Here is a 20,533-nt window from a genome sequence, read left to right as displayed (position 1 = left end):
TAAGAACGAGAACTAAGTTAGTGGTCCTTTGTTTTCTTAGACCATTCTCATGTATAGAAAAGAGATAACACAAACCGTGCGGGCCATTAAAAAAATGGGATAAAACAAGTTTTTACCTAAAAATGAATACTATTATTTTTTTAGAATTAATGTTTCCTTATAAAAGTAGTCAGTAACACAATCTCTTATTTTAAATGTTTTGTGCTGCTGATATTTTAGAAAATGTTACTTCTGTGAACAGTGAAGGAAGAAATTTCCTACTTTTGCTCCGACTTAAAGGGAGAGTTAGACCATTTGTCCACCCCCGCCGTCACCGGGACGTCACCGAGAACGAGATTATTTCGGGCCGAGTTTAAAATGATGTGACGGCGATCGTGTGTTCACCGCGCCGATATATCTGTTTTTAGTAGAAATAAAACAAATTAGGAGGATGGCTAGTTTCAACCGGCGATAATTGCTTCTTCTGCTTTTGTACGTTCGAAGGCGTAGGTGATGCAAAGAATTTTGGATTCGTCCGCTATTACGATAACAAAGATACGTCCTCTATCAGCCGGAGGCATGGTGAAATAGGAGCACGCACTTACATTTTCGTGGGAAAAACACGGAAACAAGTGTGAACAACACGTGTGGACAAGAACAAACGTGTTTTGTATAGCCGGCACATGGGCCCGTCATAAAACCGGGACGAGTTCTAGCGGTCACGCCGATCTACTCGAAAGCTCTGCGGCCGGGGTGACGGCGCTAGGGTGACGGGTGTGCGGTGGACAAATGGCCATATTAAATGTATGTATCGCTAAATCGGCCGTCATGTCGTTCTCGGTGACTGCGGCGGTGGACCTTAAGGTCGAGATGACTGTATTAGCGGACGGAGTAACTGTCTCGTTTCAGGGTCACATTTTGTCAATTTTTTTTTAATTCTTTACGATTAAGATCAACATGATCGAGTGTATCAAATATCACTTTTTTTAATATAAAAGGGGAGCCCATGTGTGGACTTCCGGATTAACTCGAGCGCAGCAGAAAAGCAGTATGGCATAAAGGGCAAAACCTTGTACCTTGCGAAGTATTCCCACCAAACCGAAACCCTAGACATAAGGTCAAAAGTTATCAAATTGACTGTTACAAAGACTTGAGTAAGGTAAGTCACTTACATGGAGAAAAGTTTGCATTTCAATAATCAAATGAAATTCAAAAATCATCAAAAAAAATTTCGAAAGAATGTTTTTTTTTTTGAAGGAAGTTGACACGAATTATGAACATAACATAGGCTATCTTTCTTCCTCTTTCACTCATTCTCTCGCACCGTTTTCATACTTAACTGTATTAATAAAAGGCAAAAGATGAAGGAAAATAAGACTTGAAAGCGGAAATACTTGAAAATGTCATTGCCTGAAATTATTGTATGATAATGCATAATTTCCACTGGCCGTTAGTTATAGAAATAAATCTTTAGATGTCTGTGCACGATATTTTATCAGTCTCACTCTGCTAAATATGTTGACAAGTCTGTGAATTTCACAGCTGATTACTGTAATTGGTGTAGGAATTGTTTCCGTATTTTTTGATAATGATTATTTTTTCAAAAGACAGGAAAGGTATCCTTTATTAATTCTAATTAAATGAGAGGCTTTTATTTTTAAAAGTAAAAGATTATAAAAAGTAGCCGCTATGCAAACTACAACAGATCATTCTGTACTACCATCTAAGTTTTCAGCGGGACCTAAAGGTGTGGGTAAGTAGACCCAAACATAGTTATGGTATATTTAAGCTATTTATGACTACTATAACGTCCATTTTCTGCAGGTGATCCTAATGATACTAGTTTAAGGAAAGTAGAAACAGAAGTCCTAATACCAAAACTTATGAGGGAAAAAGCAAAAGCTGAAAAGTGTGTAGAAGAAGTCTCACAATTTAATGAATGTTGCAAAAATTCTTCAATATTAATGGTTTATAAGTGTCGAAATGAAAACAATACAATGAAAACATGCTTAGGAAATTGGTATAAAAATGAAGAGTTCAAAAAAATATGCACAGAAGAATATCTAAAAGAACGTAGTGAATATCGAAGAACAGGAAGTAAAAAACCAATAAAGAGGGCATAAAATATGTGTACAATGTTGAAATAAGAAAAATAAAATTTATTAGTCTCTGTCATCATTTATTGTTACGGGAAGATTTCGTGATAGAATTAATTCCTTAACAGTATATGCATTTAACTCTTTAGGTAGGTTAAGATTTTCTGTTTTTGGTTCAATCACTTCTATGATCAGAATTTCCTGTAAAATTATTACAATTAATGGAAAAAAATCTATATTAATGTATAATATATTACAGTAGTAATTCTTATTGACGGTAATTAAAATATTACCTTAACAGTAGTAGCAGACATTCTGACATGCCCTAAAATAGTCAGCCAGCTATTATAATCCACATGGTTATGTTTTATAACTACAATGTAGTCTGAATGATTGATTCCTGGACCTTCTTTATAGATTACTAAAAAATTGTAAATTTTAAATATACTTTTTCATTCTCTTTTATAAATTATTAAGTAACACTTTTTAAATTTAAGTTATTATAGGTCTTGGAATACTTACAAAAATCACCTCCAAATTTTATGCCAGGCTTGACAATATAACCTTTAGATCTATAATAATGATACACAATGTACTTGGAAATAAAGTTAGTATCACCCTCAAGAAAGAGATTCCAGCAGTCTTTAACAGTTAGTAATTTATTTTCATTGAATACTTGTAAGCAGCCCAAGCCATACACAAGAAAGAAAGCTTCTTGTTTAGTGAGTACTAACTTTTCCTCTAGTTTAATTTTGTTAATACAACATTTAGGCTTCATGTTAGCAAAATAATCATCATCCTCAGAGTCACTATTAGGAACAATAACTACAATATCTTGTTTGTTGCTGAAATCACATTGAGGGCCTAATGCATTATATTGGTTATCTTCACAAACCTCATCTTCACTGGACACCAAATCTATAACATTCTTTTTGAGATGTTGAGAATCTTTCTTTATCTTTTTCCTTAAATCTTCAACATGTTTAAAATAACTATCAGTTTCTGGATATTTATTAATGGAATCAAACTTTTTATACCAATAAATTCTTTTCAAATACTGCCTTTTCCTAATAATAGAAGGACTACTATCATTTTTGATTGGTTTTGGCTTTGATCGAGATTTAGATCCCTTGCCAAAACAACCCATATGGTACAACATTGACATTTCCTCTATACCCCTTACTTCAACTCCAAACCCATTGTAATGGCCAGTGAAAATTATTCTCATTGAACTGTCTAGAGGTAATCGTAGTGATGACTCAGTTTCTAGGGGAATTTGTCCATTTGGGTCATAAATTTGACAATGGTCATCTGTTTGTAAACTATTCATGACAAAGAAACTGGCCAGTACCCAAATTTTATTTTTAGCACAATGTGTCACAGGTCCAAATGGATATGAATCTGTAACAAAAGTCAATTTGTAAAAATATTAAAACTTTTATTATGAATTACGACACTAAATTATAGCATTTGTTTAGTTCCCAAAATTGTTAAAGTTAAAAAAATGGAAACAACAATACAAAAAAAGGAGGAAGTAAAGTACAATCGTAAGTAACCTTTTTATGTCTTTCCGAAAGTACCTGCTACTGCTTGCAGCCACATTAGCTGTTTTATTTTCTGCTCATTTTATTAGGTTTATTTTCAACATAATATACAATCAAATTCACCTAACACACAATGAAATAGTTCCGTCTGTAAGGTGTAAGCACTATTTAGACATTTTTCATATGTTTTACTTTGGCAATTTATTGTTTACGTTGGTAACAATAAATACCATACAAATATCTCATCTCTCGATTACTTTATATTTTTTATTACATATTGTAAAATATTAATATTTGCCTCGCCAGATGGCTCTTTCTTACAAGTATAAATTTTCTATTATTTATTATAATATTTAAAAAATCCACAGATAAATTTGGGTAACAGGAGCATTTCTTTAATATTTTGACTATTTGTCACTACAATATATTTTATTTAAAACTTACAACATTCAGATAAAATATTATAATAATCAGTGGTGACAACATAATATCATATATTTCTGTCTCTTTTTTTCAGCTCGACAAGTATACATAAGAGAAGGTAAGCGATATTTTAGTGTAATCATAGACAATTAAATCAGAGACAAATTCACTTTCAAAAGTCACAAGACCTCTCAGCTGAGCTTTCGATTTTCCATTTTTGTGTTTTCGGAAAACTGTTCTCCGTAAAATTTTAATTCTCCCCTGGGTGGCATTTTCTTTTTAAAATAAATTAGCCAAAATGGCTAACATTATTGATGAAAATGTTAGCAAACTTATTCCCACACTTGGTGATGATAAAATTGGTAAGTTATTTCGTATATCATATTTCGTATTTTTGTAAGTAATAATCAGTTTATTTGGTTTATTATAGAATATACGAATTATTTTCAGATATGATTGCTGCTACTAGCGTGCTACAAATAAGGGCTAGTGAGATTAGACAAAGCCAAATTAATTGGCAATCTTATCTGCAGTAAGTGTTTAAAGACTTCTATCCAGTCTTAATACTCAAATTCATATGTGAAAATTAATGGTTTTTTTTTTATTTCCAGGTCACAGATGATCACACAGCGTGATCATGACTTCATTGTTAACTTGGATCAACGTGGGCAAAAGGATTTGCCAGACAAGAACCCAGAATCCTGTGCTGATGTCTTCTTAAACCTAATAACTCACATCAGCAAAGATAACACTATTCAGTATGTGCTTGTACTGATTGATGACATTTTATCTGTAAGTTCAAGTATACTTGTTAATATGTGAATTATTTAAGAAGTAAGGGGAAACACATTTCTATACTTGTCTCGTGATCTGCCATTTTTAGCTTCTAAACAAATTCAAATGTTGTTTTATGAAGACTCAGAACCAAGCCCTACCCTTGAACCGAATATCTTACAAGCTTACACTTACACTACATAACTAACTAAACATAAATATTATTGTAAAATCAAAACTTATTAAAAGAAATGTTAATTTGTGCAATGCATCTAACTGCTACATTACTTTTTTGTAAAAACAATCCCTATTTTAGGAAGACAAGTCTAGAGTGAAGATCTTCCGTCAATCAAGACATGGTAATGTCTGGCAACCATTCTTGAACCTGCTGAATCGCCAGGATGAGTTTGTGCAGCACATGACGGCACGCATCATTGCAAAGTTAGCATGCTGGCACCCTCAGCTCATGGAGAAAAGTGACCTGCACTTCTATCTTTCCTGGTTGAAGGACCAACTCAAGTCTAATGTAAGTTACTTCAAAATAAATTGCTTCTAAGTTTTTGGTAATATTTTATTCAGTGTAAACTCTATATTGCTGCAGTATGTTATCTGACATTATAGGAAATTGGTGTTTTATGGTATGGATATGAAGGAACATCAACCAAAGTTGTGTGATTTTTTGTGTGTTTGACACTACATGGAGTTTACACTGGTCTTTAAAAATTATTGGAGTTATTAGAAAGAGAAAATTCCGGTGTATAAAAATTGCATATGTTATGTAAACTAGCAACTCTTTCTAGTATCTTTTGTATTTAATATGATTAATGAAAGTTATAAGTGTTTGGTAATTAAATATTTTTATTAGTGTTGTCTCTAAATGCATGCATATTGGCTTGACATGTTTTCATCTAAACATTTAATGTATTACGATTTATTATAACATGGTTTTCTTATTAATATAATTAGCTTTTGGCAAGATATTTTCTTCACAAGTTTATTCTATGATTAGATCATGACAGTGAAAAGTGATAAGTATCTCCAATATTTTTTATCTTTTTATCACTAATACAGAAATATGTTAAAAAAATGGTATGGTTATAATATGATATATCATGCATGCTAGAAATTTGTTAATAAATTATGAGTTGATTTGTATTATATACAAATTGCACAAAAACGTTTGTGTACTATTATAAATGTAACGAATTTTTAACGAGCTTGGCCCTTCCTAAGTCACGTAACAGCACATTCACACTGTACTTGGCATCTGAAAAGCATCATGCATCATTGGGATAATAAGGCATTGGTTTGCATTTTATCACCGTGAGGTTTGTTTTCTGGCAAGGCGGAGAATATGTCTGCCGAGTTAGCGCATGCTGAGCAGGTTATGTTGGAGCACGAAAAGCAACATTTCTCCGATAAACACAATAAGCACAAGGAGAAGATTGACAAGGCTGACAGTGAAAAGTATTCGAGCCTATACAGCTCTTTTGATGTTCTGAAACCGCATGAGGATTTGCTACATGGCCTCCACAAGGTATTCTGTGTTGACGCCCGACGTGAATGTAACTACAAAGATGAGTCACTAACATGAAGATTGAGCTGAAAACTGTGTAACTAATCTGTGTAATAACAACCTCTTAGTAGGCTTGCATTATCAATTTTAACTGTCATACTAATAAATGCTAATTTTGCGTAATAATTATCTAAGAAATATATATGTCTGAATATTGTACATATGTAAATATTGTATAAAAAAATTATCTTATAGTGTGACGCTGCAACATATAAGTAATGTATATGAAATGTTATTCTTTGTCATTTTCTACTCATATAATGTAAATTAAATAAGTAAATTTGTCAGGCTTAGCTTTTTGTGTATATCAAATAATGCTTCTGTGTAATGTGCTATAAATTTGTTATATTTATAATTACTTAGACCATCATTGTAACATCAAATCTATTATAAGTTTTAATAACATCTTCTGCGCAATAATTAAACAATAAAATTTACATAAAGATTAATTTTTCATGTAATATTTTCAGAACAACGACTACATTCAATCTGTGGCGCGCTGTCTCCAAATGATGCTTCGTGTGGACGAATACCGTTTCGCTTTCCTCTCGGTAGATGGCATTTCTACTTTGCTCTCCATTTTGGCTTCTCGCGTTAACTTCCAGGTATGTTTATCTACTAAAAATATGTACACTTGAACACTGAAAAAACTTAGTAGATGGCTTCTGATAAATTACAATATCTATTTTTTTTAAGTAGTTTATAAACTTTTGTTAAGATTCATTTTTTATATATTATATAAACAATATTAAAAAAGTAGTCTATATAAAAATAGTTTATGGTATTGTTGATACCATATCTTTAATTTTTTTGAAGCAATCAACCTTCCACTTAAAATACTTTTTGTTTGATTAATTAATGTAAATAGCAATTATTAGAATTAATGGAACTTAAGGAGTTTTGGTTAATAATGGTTTAACATGCATAATAAGAATAATAACTTCATATGATTTGAATATCTAGTTAATTATCGTTTCATACATTCTGATAAATTAGTATTAATAATGTAATGTTTGAATGGCTAATATAATATTACTAATATATATAATATTACGCTATATGGATAATAGAAATTAAAATTAATGTCTTGTGCAAATTGCCCTATCTATGCTTAGCATCAGCTAATTTGATAAATTGGTTAATTTTAAATTATATTAAATAGGTCTTCACTTAATAATTTTCTTTATTTATAAATAATATTCTTTAAATCGAAAAAAGAAATGCTACTAAAAAGGCCAACTTAAAGAGTAATATAATAATTTTCATCGTAGGTGCAATACCAACTTGTATTCTGCCTCTGGGTTTTGACATTCAACCCACTTCTTGCCGAGAAGATGAACAAGTTCAATGCCATTCCGATCTTGGCTGATATCTTGAGCGACTCCGTGAAGGAGAAGGTCACACGCATCGTATTGGCCGTCTTCAGGAACCTGATTGAGAAGCCCGAAGATCATCAGGTGTGCCATTTTATATTTGTTTAACAAGTTTAAAAAAGAAGTTAATTGTGCCGTGAAGGAAACAAACTAGACATTTATTACTATATGTATTAAATGTCTAGTTTGTTTGAATACAATTTTTTCATTTGAATACAAAGAAGAGTATTGAATGTATGACATATTAGGCTCATAACTTAACAATGTACTTACATTAAGTTATCGTGTGTCATTAAGTATTCAAGACTAAAATGATTTTTTTCAACTGTCTCTTGAAAATTAATTTAATTCAATAATAACAATATTTTAAGATTCAAGATTCAACAATAACAAGTTTCCGATATCACTACTTACAGTCACTATTAAAGTGAGAATAGGGGCCGTTCAAGTATTACTTAAGCACTATAGGGAGGGGGTCTTTGATTTTCAGTGATTATTATTATCATTATTAGTTTTTATTTTTATTATATATATTATTATTTATTTATTATTATTATTATTAGTAGAGCAGTGTTGGCCTAGTGGCTTCAGCGTGCGACTCTAATCCCTGAGGTCGTAGGTTCGATCCCTTGCTGTGCACCAATGGATTTTCTTTCTATATGCGCATTTAACATCAGCTCGAACGGTGAAGGAAAACATGGTGAAGAAACCGGCTTGCCTTAGACCCAAAAAGTCGACGGCGTACGTCAGGCACAGAAGGCTGCTCACCTACTTGCCTATTAGATTAACAAATGATCATGAAACAGATACAGAAATCTGAGGCCAAGACTTAAAAAGGTTGTAACGCCATTGATTTATGTTTTTTATAGGTTTTTTTTATACTAGGGGGGATAAATTGCAGTAAATCTGCTTACATAATACTTGAACGGCCCCATACTCCCGTGTGTTGGTTTTGTTTCACTTAGCACAATATTTGAAAAGTTTTATCCATTTAAATTATTTAGTTATGTAATATTTTAGGTGGCTAAAGAGCACTGCATCGCAATGGTGCAATGCAAGGTGCTAAAGCAGCTGTTCATCCTGGAGCAGAAGAGGTCTGACGATGAAGACATCATGAATGATGTAGAGTTCCTCAACGAGCGACTCCAGGCTTCCGTTCAGGACCTTAGCTCCTTTGACCAGTATGCTACGGAAGTTAAGAGTGGCCGGTGAGACTTTTAACATATAATATCCTAAATAATAAAGATATTAATATATATATTCTCTCCAAAAATGTCTGAATCACGCATATCTCAAACTACGAAAGCAATTGTTTATATACTTAGATATATACCTTCAAATAAAACTTATAGTGATTTTTATGATTAGTTTTAATAATTAGAAACAAGGGATTCCTTACTGCAATTTCTATATTTGTTAGTAAGGAATAAACTCAACAATTATATATACAATATTTTACAAATTACTTAAAAAAAAAAAAAAAAAAAATGATGAATGAAAAATAGATATTTATATCCTAATTAATATTACAGTCTGGAATGGTCTCCGGTGCACAAGTCCGCCAAGTTCTGGCGCGAGAACGCAGCCCGGCTGAACGAGCGCGGCCAAGAGCTGCTCCGTACCCTGGTGCATCTCTTGGAGAAGAGCCGGGACCCAGTGGTGCTCGCCGTGGCCTGTTACGATGTGGGAGAATACGTGCGACACTATCCCAGGGGAAAACAGTGCGTATACCATATTTCATTCTAAGACATAAATTTTATTTACTTAGACTTTAGAAAATACTTTTTTATTTTAACTTTAATCCGAAAAGGATTCTTGAAATGTTTTTTTCTAACAAGCGTCTTTAACAAAAAAAAAAACTTATTTTACCGGGCCAGTATAAGTGTGAATACATAAATAAATAATAAATTCTTCACTTCTAAGTGCTGAACCGCCGTTGAAAGGCGCCCACTAGGAATAACACAATATCTATAAATTTATTTGTTTAAAAAAAATATGTATGGATAATTTTTTTCTTATTTTTCTAAAGCGGACTATATATAGTGTTTTTGTTTCAGTGTCTTGGAACAACTTGGAGGCAAACAGCGTGTGATGTTTCTCCTGAGTCACGAAGATCCCAATGTCCGCTATGAAGCTCTGCTCGCTGTACAGAAACTGATGGTGCACAACTGGTTAGTGGTTAATTGATATGATGATAATTATGAACAGTTGTAATATATGTATATGTCGCAGTAAAGTAGTTAAATCAGAGAGTTGGTTCAATCTCTAGACAGATAATTAAAGATCGATATTCAATCAAGTCGCTAAAGTTCCTTTATACAAGTGAGCGAACGAAACGTTTAACGAGTTTCCTAAACGTTCCTAGGCAACAAGACTAACCTTTTTTTTTAACGTCAGGAAATGCTTTTACGCATATACCTGCGGTATTTTACTCCAGCAGGTATAATGTGGGACTCAGACTTAATAAACTCAAGCCACTAAAACCCGACAGATGCCTTTAGATCGCCAAGGGCGAAGACTAACCTATACATTTACAATAAAGCAAAACACGGAATTTCCAAGCTCTCAGTTCTTCACGATCACACCGAAATAACAATAACAAATACAATAATCATGGCGGAGTCTTGCTTTACATTGTTAATCAACACGCTGGCTTTCGGCCAGATAGATGGTTAAACGTTTTCGAATCAAAATTCTAGCGACTTGATTGAATCTTTAATTAACTGTCTAGAGATTCAATTAACTCTCTGATTTAACTACTTTACTGCGACATATACACAATCATATTGACATTGGTATTTATTATAGGTAATATTCTACCTTTTTCGTAAAGCAATTTAGTCGGCAACTAAACGTGTAATAGCACCATCTTTTGGCAATTTTCAGCAAACTTTATATAAATATTTTAGTCTGTACACTAAACTCACGATTACCTCATCTATTGCTCAAAGTTGGTATATGCAATATTCTCCTCTTATACAAAAATAAGTCGTGAATTTGTAAAATCAGCTTTAATTCATTATAATACAGTATAACATTTACTGATTCATTTGAGAATAGGTTAAAACCACTATTAAAGTCCTAAACCTTGAATGTTTCTTCTTTATTATGGCTACTAGTATGTTTGTCTTTCTCCTAAATTTATAAACTTTGTATTGTATTGTCTACTTAAATATTTTGTATTGTATTGTCCACTTAAGTAACATTCTGCCGTCATGTTTTGTTTTGCTTTATATCTTATTTTTTATCAGTGAAACTTTGTGGATACATCCAAAGTGTTAATTTTATGTCTTTTTTGTTTTATACTTTTAGATATTTATCTGTTTTGTTTCTTAAATGAATAAATAAATAAATATATAATGACTTAGGGAATGCATTTTATGGCGTTATAGAGTTAAATGGAGGGAAGAAATACGTATAGGTAATCCATGACTCTTAGTCAACAATAGTCTACACATGCAAACAATCAATCAAATCAACAACAGTTTATATAAATACTGATAAAATAATGTACACAGCTGCGCAGTTTTTTCCTAATTTTAGCAACTTAAAAAATACTTTATTACTCAATTATATAGGGTGTAATGGTATGTAGTGTGTATCATTGTATATCATATGTATCGTAAAGTGAATTGATTTCGCTTTATGGAGTTTTCACTGTATAAACAAATCATTTTCACAGGGAATACCTTGGCAAACAATTGGAGAAAGAACAGATCGACAAGCAGGCCGGCGGGACTGCGGTTGGAGCTAAATCTTAAAAAGAAGATATTAATTGTTATTGTTATCTAGAATTACAAGTACACTGTACATACAACAATGGAAATATTTATTGTCAGTGTGAAAATTATGTAAATACGATGTTAGAAATATATAAATTATATTCCCCCAACGCTAAAATTACATTCCTTAACGAGTTTTACTGTTGAAACCAATTGCTATATGGTGTTTCCTTTGTAGATTAGCTCGTGAATATGTAAACGCGCCATTAATAAAGTATTAATTGTCTTATGTTGTTTTTTTATATGTGTATGTGAGATATGGTGAAAACCCTTTATTGCTTTTGGACATGGGGCCGTTCGAGTATTACGTAAGCACTAGGGGCGGGGGGGGGGGGGGGGTTTGTTCTATGATATTCTTATTTGCCGATTACGTTATTAGTAATAATAATTTAAATTTTTACACAGCAGCATTGTCTATGCTTGAAAATGAAATGCATTTTCGAGGACTCCTACTAAAAATTAAGGGGGCTGGGGGGGAATAAATTGTAGTAAATCAGATGACGTAATACTTGGTTTAGAGTCTAACGGGCATTGGCTATTTTTAACTCTAATAACAGCCATGCTTAGGATAATTTATCTTAATCGTACAAGTAAGTTTTTAAAATAAACGCGCTTGTCCATTATTAACGTACATTGGAGTCCTCAAATTGAGAATAGCTTTCCCAAAGTGATAACATCGCTTATGAGCAACAGTAAGAATTTTATTACCATATTGCCATAGCGATTTAATCTAGTGAATTATCAAAATAAAAGTTTCCGAATATAAATCACAAATTTTGTGCCACGAGTGGAGAGTACACACGACACCCGTTTGTGAAAATCTTATTTGGATTTTGATATAGCGTAGTCTATTATAAACAATCTCTTGTACTCATTGAATGCCTGTTTTAATTATTAAAATTTTAAGTCAATCGCCAGGCATTTCGTAAAAATGTTTTTAATAAAATTTTGTGTTTAGTAATAAATCTAAGAAATTAAGATGGCCTCTCGGACTGTGTTTATACCGCAAGATGAGGTCATGAAGAGGATCAATGGTAGGCGTCGATATTTACGTAAATAAAACTTTAATCTGTTTTAAACAATCTAACTGGTAAGTAAACTGATATACACATATTTCCAAGTTTTGTGCCGAAATAGACATTTTTCAATTACAATTTCGTGATATATAGCTATGCTAACATTTATGTTCGCCGTCAATAACCTACACAAGTAGTAATCTTCGTAGAATTATAAGTTGAGTTTTTAAAAAAGTAGTATGATTATTTGCTTTGGTAAAGGCACGTTTGAAGGCAAATCGTTAGAGAATAAATTGTATTTTTTAAACAACTCCTCCCTCCCTCTTCTAAAATCTAACCGATAAAAATGTTCCAAATTATCGCTTTTATATCCATATAAATTAATAAAACCCGAATAATATTATTGAATCTGTGTTCCTGTATTTTTTTCTTTTCTTGTCTTTATTTTTAAACAATTGGATATTACGAGTATCTTCAGGCAGTAAACACCAAGGTTCTAGGACCTCTGACTGGTTTTTGGTGCCTGGATCTAAAATGTATACATATTTATAATAAATAAAAGATCCTACGCTGTTTTACCTTATGTATCACAGCGTTACCTTAATTTAACAGAATTAGTCGAATGTAATCTTTCGACAATTTTTTCTTTTAAACAGACACTAAAAAATCTTGTTATTGAAGAATATCTCGATTGATCTTGTTATACAAATACAAGATGCTGATAGTTAAAATTATTTTCAAGATAGGTTTTATGTCAGTTAAAATGGAACAATTATTTACCTTACGTCCATGTGTTGGTTGCACACAGTGCTTATGGGTCAATATGTGTTTATAGAATAATGCCCATAGTTAAGCGACACCCGCTAAGGCTTTTTAATTATGGCCGTAGGTTTATGGGCGCCAATGATTAGCGTGTAATTTCCGGTTAGATATTGGCAACATCGTTGGCAAAATAGTTCGCTTGCACATAATAAACAAAAGAAAACTAATTTGTATAAATTACATCATCGGTTCCAAACCTTTAAATGTTATGAGCCGTGGTTATATAAGATACAACTTTGGCAAATGCTCAAAGTTTACTGATTGTTTAGTGTACCTACCAATAAATGAATAAAATCATCATAAAATGCATGAAAAGTCAATATTCTAATGTTCTATGCATTATTGCATTTGTCAAAGCTAATGTTATTATTAATTTAGTTAGTTTTTAATGTTATAATTTAATGTATAGTTATTTAACCCTTAAAGATCATAAAATTAAAAATAGTTGGGACATGTATGTAAAAATCCTTGAAATCTTCGGGAGTCATAATTAGCAGTAAATCTAAATCTGACTCCCGTGCGTCAAAAATGTATTGATGTAAGACTATGTATAATAAGACTGGATTTCAACCTAAATTTTATTCTTAATGTCAATTTATTTCGATTATAACATTCGCCTCACGAATAACCAAGAAAGATAATTTCATTTCATTTTCTGAAATAATCTCGAAACATAACAATACGATAAAATCCTTAGCTTTCGGTTTAATATAAAAATGGAGTCTCAAATTCTGCACTTTTTCAATTTAATAGCACTTTTGGGCAACTTCGCGGTTGTTTACGGCATTATAAAGATGCCGTTACTTCTAACAATGTTTATGTTTGTATTATACCGAAGTATATTACGGTAGTTCTTCGTTCAAAATAGAGAATTTGAAATGAAAACTTCGAAACATTAAATAGTTTAATACCATACAAATGTCTGACATGTTTCCTTTTTCTCTTGCGAAAGTTAACTCATGGCTTAACCTGTCGTTATATAATCGTAAACTGTCTTACACTTTTTTAACTATCACATCAATGTTTTATAGTACACAATTTAATTTAACAATGGTAAGTATTAAGCACAATTTGGCAGACAGTTATTAGAATTTGTAACTGATATAGTATGAATGTGAAAGTTAATATGTGTGATAAAAAAAAAAATATGTGTGCGTGTACTAGTGTACGAAGTGAAACTTCTTTATGACCTTATTTGTCGAAAAATTATCTATTTAATTATTTACAGAAATTGGTTAAATAAAGTTAAATAAGATAAAGTTTAACAAAAGGCTTTTATTATCATAGACATGAATACAAATAATACAATTATTTCATTTTACCTCATTACTACTAAGATTATTACAGAATTTCTTTAATTGTAAGAGATTTATTACTATTACGTGGTCACACACGCTGTAAAGCATGCGTGACGTCGAAAAAAAAAATTAAATTTAAAATTATGTAAATAATTAAAAGTTTATAATAATAATACATAGATTCAATCCATTTAAAAAGTGTTTTCTTAATGTGTAAAAGCTATGTTAACAAAAGACAATACTATGTGCAGCAGTACGGACTGGAAAATGCAAACAAAATTAGACGACTGGAATTCAAAAAACAAAAGAATTATTACTATTATATATTTTTGTTATTAATGGCATCGAATCTCTTCGAATCAACCATGGTAGGGACAAGAAAACGCGTAACGGAAAAATGTGACGGTAATTTTCTTTCCAACGCCGATAAAGAAGTTTCACTTCAATAATATTGTGTATAACTAAATGAATATACCATTCTGATAACGTAATATTTCTCTCAGATTACTGAAACACCTTCGTTAAAGTCAAATATATTACGGCTTTGGTAATATTCTCCAATAATTTAGACCTTTGAGTTGTGTTACACAAATAAAGCTGTAACAAAGGCGCGAAATATTTTCATGAAAAGCATTCGGAAAACGATATCATTTTCGAACACGAAACTGAATAGTTGGACGTGACCCTTTATCGTTTCCTTTCAATTTAACTCGCAATATTTCAATTCAAAAGAAAAATATTTCCATGGAAACACTCCCTGGTACTTCGATTTTGCTATAAAAAATGTTTGCAATCACGTATCTTTGCAAGTTTTTCAGGAAAACTCATATTGGGTCGATACGTAAGCGTACATCCCAGGTCTTGTAATCATCCAATCTATAGGCGCACTTGGAGTGTGGCATCTTTTATGAGTAACTTTGAATTATATTTTCCTCACCTTCATATTTTTGCTAAATAAAACGAAATTTTAGATGACAAAAATAATAATTTCCATTCAATGTTTTCATCCGTTTAATTACTTGACCATGGAGTGACTGAATGAATGAATGTTAATTCAATTGAGGGAGCTGTTTTTGACCGAGTTTTTCAGATCATTTTTTACAAATGTACCTAAGGGAAATGCTGGACAGCTGGTAAAAAAGAGTATGCTTATTTATATGCATACACATAAACGATGAAGAGGAGGTCCATAGACATTTATTTCCTTCTAGTATAGTTGCCTTACAGTCTTCTATAGATTGCACTCCGAAGAATGCTTCATGGAACTACACAACTTCGTTCTTGACATCCTCAGGTACCGCACTACTAAATGACGACTGATTTGGATCGACGGTTCTTGTAAAAACCGCAAACTTTAAACTCAAACTCAAAATAACTTTATTCATATAGGTGTTTACCTAGAACACTTATGAACGTCAAAAAAGAAGTTAAATTCCCTTCTCTAGACACACGGGTTTCACATGGGTTTATTCAAATGGCGGCTAAATAGGCATATGCTGGACCGGTGTGCCCATCAATGCGGCACAATACACTTAACATAACACGTAAAAATCACACAAAAAGGCCGATTAACAAATTTATTTATAAAGTTTGTTCGGTTAAACTCGCTCATTATAGTAACAACTTCATAGAATTGAAAACCCCTATTGATAGATATTATATTATATTTATTAAGGAAAATTATATAAAATCTCACAACTACGGCAAAGCAATTAAAATTAAATTAAATTATTAAAAAAACCAGAATTTTATTCTAATCATCATTTGATTTCAATGAATATCTAAGAAAATAGTTTAAAATAACTCTACGTTAAAATAAATACCGCGTCCGCATTTACGATGTGCGAGCCGCTAGTATTTAATAAATCTTCTATTTTAGCCTAGCCAAGAAATCATAAATCACCTTTGTTTTTTTATGAAAAATAAAACAAACAGATGCCGTAAAAGTTGGGTGCTCATCGTAAACTTTTATTTTATTAGACGGATACTGCCTTTTAGTGTTTTTATATCAACGTTTTGTGGTTATTATAAATCGATTGTACAATGCTTGGTACAGTCCACCATTAAATTCGAAACAAATATGCAAAATTTGAAGAATCAATTGTTTAATACCAACTAAAACAAAGAAGTAGTTATTTATTTATAAAAAACTCAAATTGTTTACAATTTTTCCGTCCACCAAATACATAATTATTTCCTTAAAAAATGGCACGATAATTGGTGTACAATATTACAATGTTAGGTACAAAGCGACTGTAGGAGCCTGTTATTGACGCCCGTGCAAAGTGTCGAGTTACCCGGCTTATGATGAGTTAGTAAACGAAACTTGAATATTTCAGACACGTACATAATTGCGAAAATACGAGAAAGAATCTTTGGTAAAGGTTTGGTCATAGCACCAAAACATTGTTCACAAGTTCAACAAGTTCATCCAAAATCAGGCTTGCCATGGTGATTACATTCGAAAGGACTTGGCATTATAACATGGAATCTTGTTCTTAACAAGTGTGCAAGTGATTCACTTGTTTAACCTGATGGACCCAGATCAGTTGATGGCAACTAGCTCGCGCAAGTGTGTGATTTAAAATATTATTAGCTAAAATTTAAATAAAACGAAATTACATAGTTGAAGTCAGATTTATTAAATAATAAAATATTAAATAGAAAAATTTTCATAGTCAGTCAAGTCATACTTTATTTTTTTACTAACAGAGATTTATAGTACATTAATATACTGACTCACTCATCAAACGTATAATATGCAGAGAAACATATTAAGATTTCGAAATACACAGAAGGAATACGTACCTCTAAACAAAAATGTTTCTTTACTAAACTTCTTAACTAACGAGTCTTAAAACTTACACCGTTTCAGCTTAAGGTTTGTATTTTTTAACACAGGTTGATAAAAGCAATAAATTATTCAAAAACTCATCAAGTGTGAATAATTTAATTAGTAAAATTTGGTATAATTAAAATTTAATGCATTAACATAACAACTCTTAAGCACAATAATTATATTGCATATCACGAGTTAATTATTACGTAGATTTTAAATGAATTTTTTATAGTGTTATTTCATAATTGTCATCAAAGAGTGTGATCTACTAACTGTCGTTACGTCCTATTTTAAGAAGCTCAGATGACTCGCGAAGACAACACGAACACAACGCATGCGTAACTGAGAGTATTTTTGTGTGTTGTATTTTTAAATTTATTGAAAAAAAAACCTCTATAACGGCTATAAGTCAATTGTGATATTGTTACTGTTGTAAGTTTATTTAATCCAAACATTGTCCATAATTTTTTTAAACAAATTTCTTTTTTATAATTTATTTATTTTACAGATTAATTTAATAAAATCGTAATATGTTACACCGCTGTGTTTGTATAAATTAAACCATAGCAGTCTTGTTTAGGAACCCGACAAATACATATAAAAATAGTTTTTTAATTTACTGTTTATGTTGGTTAACGTCAGGCTGTCTAATAACTGACCGAACAGTCCATTTATTAGCCGCGGTAGCAAATACCTCAACGTTCTCGCCATTTACGTTGTTTCCGAAGTATATATATGTCGCAGCCAACTAGCTTAATTAGCCGTTCAATTAACAGCTTAGCTTTTTAGCTAAACGGCGCCGTTTAACTAGCGGCCTGAATGATATGTAGCCATTTGATAAAACAGCTAGTCAAATGACTTGGATCGATGACGTTTCATTACTTGCCTAGCCTGTTAATTTAAACTGTCAATATGGCGTCGTCAAACCACAACTTTGATGATGTTTTCCAAAGTATCATGAAAAACAACAAATACAATTAAAGAGTGTAGCGACAATTTGACTTAAGCAATTTAATTTTAAAAGAAATATTTTTTAATGCCATGTTTCATTTTCTTTATTGATGCCAAGTAATGACTACATCGTACGAATGGCCTAAGCATTAGGCGTCTAGTTTATTAAATGTACGCTACGGCTGAATATCTTTCAGGCCGTTAGTTAAACGGCGCCGTTTAGTTAAAAGGCTAAGCTGTTAATTGAACGGCTAATTAAGCTAGTTGGCTGCGACATATATATATATCGTTTCAATTTTTCTTTAGTTAACACTTACTGTCAGGAGGTTCGATTACCGGTTTAAATAATTATTTCCGTCAAACCAGCTGCCCACTGGAGTATTTCCGAACCAATTCGACTAAGGGTCTTCCAAGAAAATAGCGTACCATTTCTTAAAAAGCCGGCAACGCACTTGCAGGCCTTCGGGCAATGTGGCGGTATCACTTAACATATTCTGTGATCCTTATATTTTAGCCAATGTATATAGATATAATGTACCAATAACACAAAATCAAACACACCACATATCGTAAATTCATATTAGGCCGTTCATTAGGTTTTGACTTTATCGCGCTCATTTGCTTTATGATAAGAAAGTATACCATAGTTATAATAAAACATCTTGTAATTAAATACATATTTCTCTTCTGTACAAGCAATAATTAACAGTTATGTCTGAGTTTTATGACACTTACGCTAAATTAATTTCCTTTCCAAGATAAAATGACGGTAAAGAGGATGTCATTAACTGCATTTGTACACATTTTATCATTTCTGTACGTTACAACAATGTTGTAGAAAATATTTTTTATGACAGCTTAACTACCTAAATGTTAATATTAGGTCCTTACATATGAAATTGGCGTTTTGTATGCGAGGGAAAAAAAGTCGAATATTTTTAAATATATTTATATTTAATTAATCAAAGTATGAACCATTGTTTTCTATGCACTTTTGCCATCTCATAGGTAGTTCATTGATCCCTTTACTAAAAAAACAGTCGGACGGGAATCAAAAATTCTTTCACCATTAGAAAGCTGCATCTTCACTGGCTGGCATAGGCTATATGCCATCTTCTAACAAATAGGGATATCAAAAAAAAATGCAATAATATAACCCAGGGTGTGAATAAATTATCCATAAAAAGTCTTTCATCGCATGCGCTGTGGACTATTGTCGTTAGAACAAAAAATGTTATATAGTAACGTATCAATATCTACAGAAGAAGAATGTTTTACAATTGGCAATTGTATGTTTGACTATCCCGAGTCGGAACTCCAAAACATGAAATTACTTTGCTGCTACAAAACAAAACTTTGTCAAATGTTGTATAACTGAAATTCTACAAATAAATCTTCTCTAAAATTATACAAGAGTGTTTTGTTTTTATTTATAATCAAGCCAAAAATTCCTGCCCTGATTAAAAAAATACTTTCATAAGAATTTTCCAATAGAGTATTTAATTGTAATAGAGTATTTTGAATGTCGAACATACTTAAATGATGTTACGAATTTAAAAATGTATCAGAATATTCGCTGTAAAGTAAAATCTGTATATTGATTAGATTACGAATGTAAGGGTATATCTAATAATCTGAAAGGAAGTTATTGAAAACTAAGTATAATTATACTTTTGTTATAACAAAAATGTAGTCCGACTTAGTAGACTTTCCACTAAAATAAATAGATGACTATAATGATAATTGTTAAGTGCGTGAACCAGAATTGTAATGACATAGAAGCCTTAAAGTTACATCCTGTTATAAGGGCACTGTGACTATTTGACTACGCCATCCTGGGCGGCTGAGGTGACCCCTAACTTTCCGATGACATCGACCACGTGATCCACATCTCGCAGCCTTAAGGGTGAGGTGAAGGGGTTGCGTTCTACTGCAGTACGATATGTCGGACAATTTTCAAGGAAAACAGTTATTGAAGGACGAATGCAATAATATTCTTACATAAATGTCTAGTATGCACTATTATCATATTATTGTCTTTTGTTAAAATAGCTTTTACA

At 31.8% G+C, this 20,533-nt stretch overlaps 3 protein-coding genes across 6 annotated transcripts; 2 read left to right on the top strand and 1 right to left on the bottom strand.

The window, feature by feature from the left end:
- The first annotated feature begins 1,436 nt into the window (after positions 1–1,436).
- Positions 1,437–2,149, top strand: LOC123712834 (COX assembly mitochondrial protein homolog). The gene is made up of 2 exons (XM_045666123.1): positions 1,437–1,732; positions 1,804–2,149. The coding sequence occupies exons 1-2, from the start codon at positions 1,669–1,671 to the stop codon at positions 2,100–2,102; spliced, it is 363 nt and encodes a 120-aa protein (XP_045522079.1). The 5' UTR covers positions 1,437–1,668; the 3' UTR covers positions 2,103–2,149.
- LOC123712833 (tRNA-splicing endonuclease subunit SEN2) lies at positions 2,124–3,967 on the bottom strand. Its single transcript, XM_045666122.1, has 4 exons — positions 3,656–3,967; positions 2,598–3,476; positions 2,369–2,496; positions 2,124–2,276 (listed from the first exon to the last, which is right to left on the bottom strand). The coding sequence occupies exons 1-4, from the start codon at positions 3,675–3,677 to the stop codon at positions 2,142–2,144; spliced, it is 1,164 nt and encodes a 387-aa protein (XP_045522078.1). The 5' UTR covers positions 3,678–3,967; the 3' UTR covers positions 2,124–2,141.
- Positions 3,452–11,773, top strand: LOC123712832 (V-type proton ATPase subunit H). 4 transcript variants are annotated; one of them, XM_045666118.1, is made up of 12 exons: positions 3,452–3,622; positions 4,137–4,160; positions 4,493–4,574; positions 4,654–4,834; positions 5,133–5,342; positions 6,162–6,353; positions 6,863–6,997; positions 7,664–7,849; positions 8,786–8,973; positions 9,298–9,486; positions 9,823–9,936; positions 11,448–11,773. In XM_045666118.1, exons 1-12 carry the CDS (start codon positions 3,580–3,582, stop codon positions 11,524–11,526), a joined length of 1,623 nt encoding a protein of 540 aa, XP_045522074.1. In that variant the 5' UTR covers positions 3,452–3,579; the 3' UTR covers positions 11,527–11,773. The 4 variants fall into 4 exon arrangements, with proteins under 4 accessions (XP_045522074.1, XP_045522076.1, XP_045522075.1 ...); XM_045666120.1 differs by lacking the exon at positions 6,162–6,353; XM_045666119.1 differs by lacking the exons at positions 3,452–3,622; positions 4,137–4,160 and adding an exon at positions 4,211–4,404.
- Positions 11,774–20,533: the final 8,760 nt, after the last annotated feature.

Source organism: Pieris brassicae, chromosome 8, assembly GCF_905147105.1.
Source record: "Pieris brassicae chromosome 8, ilPieBrab1.1, whole genome shotgun sequence".
Lineage (NCBI taxonomy): Eukaryota > Metazoa > Arthropoda > Insecta > Lepidoptera > Pieridae > Pieris > Pieris brassicae.
The sequence above is the reverse complement of the archived record's forward strand: the minus strand, read 5'-3'. Positions and strand labels throughout refer to the sequence as shown.

Coding starts and splice junctions, on each gene's coding strand:
- LOC123712834 (XM_045666123.1), top strand. CDS start 1,669: ATGCAAACTACAACAGATCATTCTGTACTACCATCTAAGTTTTCAGCG. Junction 1,733..1,803: donor AGCGGGACCTAAAGGTGTGG/GTAAGTAGACCC, acceptor CATTTTCTGCAG/GTGATCCTAATGATACTAGT.
- LOC123712832 (XM_045666118.1), top strand. CDS start 3,580: ATGGAAACAACAATACAAAAAAAGGAGGAAGTAAAGTACAATC. Junction 5,343..6,161: donor AGGACCAACTCAAGTCTAAT/GTAAGTTACTTC, acceptor TTTTCTGGCAAG/GCGGAGAATATGTCTGCCGA. Junction 8,974..9,297: donor ACGGAAGTTAAGAGTGGCCG/GTGAGACTTTTA, acceptor TTAATATTACAG/TCTGGAATGGTCTCCGGTGC.
- LOC123712833 (XM_045666122.1), bottom strand. CDS start 3,677: ATGTGGCTGCAAGCAGTAGCAG. Junction 3,477..3,655: donor GTGGCTGCAAGCAGTAGCAG/GTACTTTCGGAA, acceptor CTTTTGTTACAG/ATTCATATCCATTTGGACCT. Junction 2,497..2,597: donor AAAATTTGGAGGTGATTTTT/GTAAGTATTCCA, acceptor ACAATTTTTTAG/TAATCTATAAAGAAGGTCCA.